The sequence below is a fragment of the Lolium rigidum genome, chromosome 6 (assembly GCF_022539505.1).
Source record: "Lolium rigidum isolate FL_2022 chromosome 6, APGP_CSIRO_Lrig_0.1, whole genome shotgun sequence".
Taxonomy (NCBI): domain Eukaryota; kingdom Viridiplantae; phylum Streptophyta; class Magnoliopsida; order Poales; family Poaceae; genus Lolium; species Lolium rigidum.
In genome coordinates, this window is record NC_061513.1 from 140,306,615 (window position 1) to 140,314,495 (window position 7,881).

Sequence of the window (7,881 nt, forward strand, 5' to 3'; positions counted from 1 at the left end):
TGTTTAATTGGTCATCAAATATCTTGGGGCCTAGTGAATTTTGCTAATTTGAAAAATGTGGATTTGGATTTTGTAGAAGCTAAGCTGCCGAAAATATCGGCAGCATGGAGTTGTGGTAGTGCAACTTCAGGAGGGAGGTTGATATTATTACAATCTTGCTTGACTGGGATTCCTTTATAGGGATTCCTTTATATTATATGTCTATGTTTCTTACAAATATAAACTTTGTGGAAAAGTTGGTGAACCACATGAGAAGATGCTTTTGGCAGAATAGGAGTAAAAAGGGAAAAAAAATGGTAAAATGGAGGAGAATTAGCTACCACTTTATGTTTTCTTAGCAAAAACCAACACTTTAGTGCAGGGTTTTTTTGCAATGTGCACTAAACTTAGATTTAACCCAAATTGGAAGACCAAGTGGGACCCACCTACATGAATGATGTGGCAAAATGTGAGCAATTTCCTTAAGTGGGGATATCTAAAGTAAATAAAAATTATTTAAAAAGAAAAATGGAAAGTTTTCCCAGCCCCGCTCTATGCGCCATGGCTGAGAGCCTGGCCTAGCCGGCTGCCCTCCTCCAAGCCCTAGTGGCGAGGATATGGATGTCAACATGTTGCACTACCTCTCCCTATCCTCACCCCTTCCGGCTCGGCATCTCTCTCTTTCCCTCAGCTGGAAGAATTAAACAAGTAGAAGCAAATAGAGAGCTAGAAGATGCAGCGATCAGATGTGCAGAATCCTTTTTGGGTCGGATTGGGGTCACTTTTGTTCCCGACAAATGAAGTGTGTGTGTGTGTGTGTGTGTGTGGGGGGGGGGGGGGGATGAGATCCTTTAAAAATAAAAAAAAAACCAATGACAGAAGGATAAAACAAGACATCAAAAAGACAAAACATAGCAGAACCCATTTCACGATGAAACATCCAAACAAGAGGATGCCATGTTCCGGTGCGGTCTATAAACACCTGACAATGAATTTGCTCTGGTCAAACAAGCACACCAGCAACATTGAAAATGTACTACAACTTCAGCGAACACATAAGAACTTCTACATGTATCTTTCACGGTCAAGTAGCTTCTGCAGTACAGCCTGAAAAGCGAAAGAAATTGTAGAAACACGGTCATTCACAAACTATAACAACCATTAATCTCTTCATATTGAGAATAAAGGAATGTGGAAAGTGACTCACAGGGCATGTAGTGTTTAACTCGAGGGATTGTGCAAGTTCACGAGACGATATCAGAAGTTTGACAGGCCGATATTCAAGAGCCACATTTCTCCCTTTGGAGTCTGCAAAGGTAATCAACTCGCGGTCCAAGAGATGTTCAAAAGCCTGCAGCAAAAAAAAACATGTGAATTTTTTGGACAATGAATACAGTTAAGTATGAATAATTCTTGATAATGCTCATACTTACCCTGAAGCAAACAGTGGTTGCATACTTGTCAGAAGTTTTGTAGGCATCCTGTATAGATCTGTATTCTGACAGAAAACCAGTTCAACAACCATCAGTTTTTTTTTTGTCTAGGGCTGATTGTAAAGGGAGAAGAACAAATTATACCTTTCATTATAGAGTTGAAGTTGTACGAATTTTGCTCCTTATCTTCTAGTCTATTCATGCATACAAGTATGTACAGTTCCAAAATCGACAAATCTGCCATCAAAATGTAGTGGGGTGGACGTGATGCTATTGCAATGTGATATACTGAATACAAAATGACAAAAAATGAGAGCGAGCTCAGAGCGTCAACATGTTTGTTGATATTTCTTTTGTTGGGTAGCAAGGGAAACATGGCTTCTTTGTTCATAGTTTGTTCTTAGCTTTCTAGCTGTTTGTTCTCTTTGGAGCTAGCTTCTTTCCTGCTCTGTTTTGTTGCCAGTTGTCATCTTGACGTTCTTCTTCTTAAATGACATGCATTTAGATGTGTGTTTGAGCAAAAGTGTGCTGCTTGAATGATACTTAGTAAAGAGCTGCCTTTGGAGTTGTATTTATATAATTTTCATCATTAGGACTAGTGCTGGTCTAACTACAGAAAGTTCAGGCTAGTAACAAATCAGAGCATCTCCAGCCGCGTCCCCCAAAGGGATTTGGGGCGCGCCGGACAGAAAATGCGTTCCAGCCGCGTCCCCCAAAGCCCTTTTTTGTCCGGCGCGCCCCTATACGGTGTCCGGCGCCCCGAGCCCGTCCCCGTCCCACAGGGGACGCACCGGGGACGCCGGACACAACGAAAAGCGAGGCGGGGAGTGGCGGGGCCGACCCGTCAGCGGCACAATTAATTTAAACCTAACCGTCGCCTACCTCGCGACGGAAGTTATTGGCGCGCAGCGACGGTGCAGTTCCCGCAGAGGGCGCAGCGACGCGTCTTCGTGTAAACCACGGTGTAAACTATGTGTCCACCATGGTTCAAACTATGTATTAGTTTGTGGAAAACCATGTTCCAAACTATGTCTTCGTGTAAACCACGTTCCCAATTATGTATTAGTTTGTGGAAATTGAAATAAAAATGCCAAGAAAAATTATTTTAAATGTTTGGGGGCGGCGTTTGGGGGACGCGGCTGGGGAGCGACGTCCCCCAAACGCGGCACGAACGAAACACGTCCCCCAAACGCTCGATCCGGCGCGGTTTGGGGGACGCTTTGGGGGACGCGGCTGGAGATGCTCTCAGACCTTGCAAACTGTCCAGCTTGGGTTGCCTCTGCATGCAGGAAAGAGCATGTGTAAAGCATTCCATTGAGAGAAGTCCAGATTCCATGTCCATATATGACACCACTCTGAAACTGAACAATTTATCCACATTTAGCTAATAACAAAAAATTTGAAACTGGGAAGAGGAGAATGACCAAGGAAACTGCTGAAAACACCTACAGAAATCTGAGGATGTTGCTGGTTGTTGCATCCGCATCAGTGAGAGAGCCAAGAATTCCTTTAAATTTCTTATTTCCGAAAATGCTCTATGGCATATAGGATAACAGAAGTTTAACATAATTTGTTTTACCGCAAAGGAACAACAGAAATATGCCGTATGGCAACTTGGAATAATACCATTAGCATATAGAGTTCTGTTCAGTTTAAGTAACAACTCCACAGACCTCATCATGTCTTGTTTAGTTCTTTTAGCAAGGTCATATATCAAACATAGTTTTACTCTAAAGAGATCAGATTTTTGTATTTCTAACATGATCATGTGCTGTTACTAGTCAGTATTACCAAGCAAGACAAGAACAAACTTTAAAAAGGTGACCAATAGGTCTTGCAAGCATATATGGTGAAAGGTTACATTGATAGAAAGGATACAGTAAGCCTTGAATTGTACTCCGTAACATAGTTTTTTGGTAAGCTCGAGTCTTCTAGCATTAGCAGATGTTCCATTAACCTGTAGTGATCCAACTATTAAGAAGTGGTTTCAAGAAGAGAACTAGATGAACAATTGATCTAATCGCTGGAAGAAGAGAAAAAGTGGGAAGGCACAAGACATACCTCTGTATACCATCCAGTGAAGAAGGAACAAATAGAAGCTTCCTGTGAGAGAAGCGGGACCGAACTCTTTTTTCTAGCAGTTGATCCGCATCCTACAAAATAAAACGCAATTACAACGCATGCCTATTTCAATAACTACTCCAACTGAAATTTTTCCAATATATTGCTGGTCAAGAAAATTGGATGTTTCCTATGCAACTACAGAATTCCAACTCAAGTTATGAGCGACCTCAATCCATCTTCAATATATCAAGCACGTCCTTATTTGCTGACAGAAAAGTATGAGGCACCTCAATCCAACTAAAGTGCTAGTTTAAGATTGTCAAACTGCATGTGAAGCTGCTGCACTACTGCACAATGGCTATTACACTAATTCTTACAATGAAAGTAAGAATTCAACAGTAACATTCCCATCATCATGCATTCATAAACATGAAAAGAACTTAATTCGTTAGAAATATTTCACTAACTTGCTTGGTGAAAATGCAACTAAAGCATTAGAAAGGCTGGTCCATACCAGTCGGCAACTTATACCAATGACAACAGCTTGTGATGTAAGAGTCTGCATCGCATCAAGTAAGCTATAGAGCAACCGCTGCTTCCCCTGTAATAGAACATCCTGAACATCAGCCACCCTCTCATGTAAAAATGCTAGTAGCGGTACTAGAAAGAATGTTATGACTTTTCCTTTACAATTAGAAAACTCATAAGGAATATTTGTGTCAAAAAGTTATGCAACCGATATTCAATTAAATGAGCAGGGTTAGGATGTGGTACAAGAGCAGAAGGCATATATCCATTTCAACCTGGGCAAAGAGGTCAAACTCTTCCAGGACAAAAATTACTGTCTTGTGAGCTAGTCCACACTCCCTGCAGAAGAGAAAGATACAAGGGCAGACAAACTGAACAACTATCACTTCATACTGAAAAGTATTCATCATTTTCATGCATTACTAACCGTAACATGTCAATCATGAAGTCAGTGTTGTCATCTGAAGAAGCCTAAATAAGAACACCAGTCTACTTTAGCCCATTTGGAATGGCAGAAGGAAACAAATCACGAGTAAAGGAAAATGTAGAAGAGTTGTGCACCATTTTGGAAAATGACAATTGATGCTCCAGACAAAGCTGCCTTGCAATTTCCTTAAAAAAACAAATTAGTAAAAATATTAGCATGGATCAGTAGGAGCGAAGAACACGAAGTAACAGGTGCAGATCTGCATCAGCAACTATCGCGAGTTGAGAAGGTGTCCCAAAAAAATAGAAGAGTGTCAGCGGAAGGGAAGAAACGAGCTTCTGCAGAGCGAAAGTGCTACCTTGGTAGCGCAGTTGTCATCACTATGCAACATCCCATTCAGCCTGATCTGAAAATAAGTCACATAATTATCAACCTCAAGCACGAGTTTAATCAAACTAAATAAACTAGAAAATTACTTCCCTCTTGGAGAATCTATGCTATCACTCTTGGTAAACAAAAAAACTAGGGCAGTGGACTGGACAACATGGAACAGAAAAACTTAGCCGTGAGGGAATTCTGCATTTCTCTATCATTCCTTAAAGCTCCGTTAGACAAGCTTACATTTTTCCCCTGACTCTCTCAATGTTACATAAGCTTCACAAAAGCAGGTTCTCTTTTGTGAGATAGTATAACTCAAGCATCGCTTTTGTTTCACATAATGAATAGTCAGGCACATTTCTAGCAACAGGTTGGGGCCATACCACGGATATCGCATCAGGATGCTCCTTCTTCAGGTCCTCTAGAACCATGTCAAGGACCTGTAGAGAAATGAAACATGAGTTCCCCAGCTGATAGAAAAAGACGACACACTGTGTTCACTGCGCAGATGACATGCACATTTCATCAAACACCACATCTGCATTTGGGCAAGTCACGGAATGGGGAGAAGAGAAAGGGAAACCTCACCGCGCCTTTTCCGCATCCGCGGGGTCCGAGGAGGAGGACGGAGTTGTTGCAGGCCTCGGAGACGGAGCTGTCCACGAGGTACTTGAGCTTGCTGCGCAACACGATATCAAGAGAAGCAGTTACAGATGAGTTCGGTCTGTTTCCTGTTAGGCGCTGTGGGGCGGATCGAATCGGCTCACCTGTAGTTGGTGTCGGGCGAGGATCTGAGAGGGGAGTGGACGAAGGCCGGGTCGCAGAGACGGCCGCGGAGCACAGCCTGTGCTTGATTCGCCACGGGCGCCGCCGCCATGGGAGTTGGAATGTTGGAGCCTTGGAGGAGAGAGTCGGCCGGCAGAGCGCGCGCAGGAAAATTGACTTTGCGATTTCCTTCCTTTTGGCGCCGGTTCCGCTAAAAACAAATAAGGGCTATGGTAGAGAAGGCAGGTCTTCCATTATCCCGCCACATAAGCTAGAGAAGGCATTAGATATAGAGAAAATTCCTTATTTGACACTACACTAAAATGTGGTTCCTTATTTGACACTGAATTTTTTTTTTCTTCCCTATTTGACACTAGGTCTAAAATTTGTTCCTTATATGACACTACCGTCTACTCTGTTAGACTATTCCGTCAAAGTAGAAATTAGGCTGGTCAGTTTTTAGTTAGAGTGACCAAATTACCCCTGCTATACACGTGAGTACAGACCTGAGACCGAATCATCCAGGACTCCCGGTCTCCACTAAGGCTTCGTTCGGTTGCACTGCGTTAAATCCACTAGAGAATCTTTCCCTGCAGGTATACGGGTGAACCCCGAACCATCACCCCAATCCCCACTACGTCTCTCCCCACAATCCCAACCAATATCTCCAGTTTGTTTCCATTCGGTTCATCCCTGTCAGCAAGTATCACAGAGAACGGCGGGCAGCAAGCAGCACATGTGACGGCCGTGGCGATGCATAGCTGCTCTTAGCTCGAGGAATACGCGCTGCGGCCGGCTTCGGAACGTATCGCGCCGCCGCTAGCTCCAGGACACGTCACCGTCGCCGCTGGCTCCAAGGCGCGGCGCTGCCGGCTGCAGGAATCGTCGCGGTCGCCCCCGACTCAGGATGCATCGCCGCTGGCTCCATGGTGCGTCACCGTCGCCGCCGGCTCCAGGGCGCGGCGCCTCCACCGGCTGCAGGACTCGGCACGGCCAGCCCCACCTAGGACGCATCGTCGCCGTCGGCTCCAAGACGTGTCGCCGTTGCCACCTGCTCCACGCGTTTTCGCTGCCGCCGTTGGCTGCAGCCTCCAGGATGCGTCGCCGCCGCCCCGATCAAGGATGTGATCTAGATGGGGAGATGCCGAAGGTCTTGAGATTCCGTCGGCGTCGGCGTCGAGGAAGGCCGGCGTCATGTCGAGGAGCTCCTCTCCTCCGGCCGGCCACCGTTGAGTCGCGCCGCCATCCCCTCCGGTTGAGTCGTCGCCGTCCCCTCCGGTGGAGTCGCCGCCGCCACCGTTGTGGCGAGAAGCCGAGAGGAAATCTTCGTTTCGTTCGCGTCGCTGGGGATGCGATCCACGGGTCAGCCCTAGTGTTTCTAAAAACCGGTTAAATGGGGAGTTTTTGAGCAAAACCGGGCGGGATAGTAAACCGGGGCGGTTTAACCGAACGTGTCCTAAGCGCGGGCCGGTATTTAATCCCTGGGAGTCCAACACCGGTGTACCCACGCGGATTTCGGCCCATTACCGGCCGGGTTGGGAGCAACCGAACAAGGCCTAAGGTTGCAAAACCTCTCACACACTCACGAATTCAGTGGAAAACGAACGAGAGAGACACACAGTTTTGTGTTGCCTACAACATACAACTTTTCACCTTGTATTCTCCTTATTTATGCGGTCAAGAATCTGATCCGCTTACAACTGAAAACAAACGGAAAATCAGCTAACAGAGCAAGTATGCCGGTCGTGCCATCCCACGTTGCTGTAATGCCGCTGCACGACCTGGTCGCGCGGCATCCCACGAAGCTCGTGCATTAGGGCATCTGCAACGGGGCGACGCATTTCAGAGGCGCATCAGGTCATCAGAAGACCAAGATATATCCGAGTCGGAGTCCTCTGCGGCTGCGGCGGCCGCCAGCCTACGTTGTTCCAGCTCGGCGTCGACCGCCGCATGGGCCGCCCGCTCCTCCTCTTCTTCTTCCTCCGCGAGAGCTAGGGCAACGGCGTCCCTGACCGGGTCGAGGAGGTCGTCACTACTGTCGTCGTCGTCCAACTCCTCGGAGCTCGAGGAGGCCGGGGGAGGTGGAGTGGGAGGTGAAGGTGGAGGTGGAGGCGCGGCAGCCTGGCCGCGCCCGGCGCTGCTCATGGTGGATTTGGTGGAGGCTAAGAGGAAGCGACGGCTAGGGTTAGCGGGGAGGAGATGAGATGAGATGCTCGCGCCCCTATTTATATAGGTCGGAGGCAGGGCGACGGCCGCGCCACGCGTGGCATCGCCATTACTACGTGCGCAGAGGTAGGCGACGATCGC

The 7,881-nt window shown here is 46.7% G+C and overlaps 1 protein-coding gene across 1 annotated transcript; it reads right to left on the reverse strand.

Moving 5' to 3' along the window:
- Positions 1 to 960: 960 nt before the first annotated feature.
- On the reverse strand, positions 961 to 5,421 carry LOC124667027 (origin of replication complex subunit 4). The gene is made up of 15 exons (XM_047204363.1): positions 5,393 to 5,421; positions 5,193 to 5,249; positions 4,790 to 4,837; positions 4,566 to 4,616; positions 4,432 to 4,475; positions 4,280 to 4,343; positions 3,991 to 4,077; positions 3,474 to 3,565; positions 3,291 to 3,369; positions 2,862 to 2,947; positions 2,664 to 2,773; positions 1,557 to 1,649; positions 1,413 to 1,477; positions 1,187 to 1,330; positions 961 to 1,086 (listed from the first exon to the last, which is right to left on the reverse strand). The coding sequence occupies exons 1-15, from the start codon at positions 5,411 to 5,413 to the stop codon at positions 1,045 to 1,047; spliced, it is 1,083 nt and encodes a 360-aa protein (XP_047060319.1). The 5' UTR covers positions 5,414 to 5,421; the 3' UTR covers positions 961 to 1,044.
- Positions 5,422 to 7,881: the final 2,460 nt, after the last annotated feature.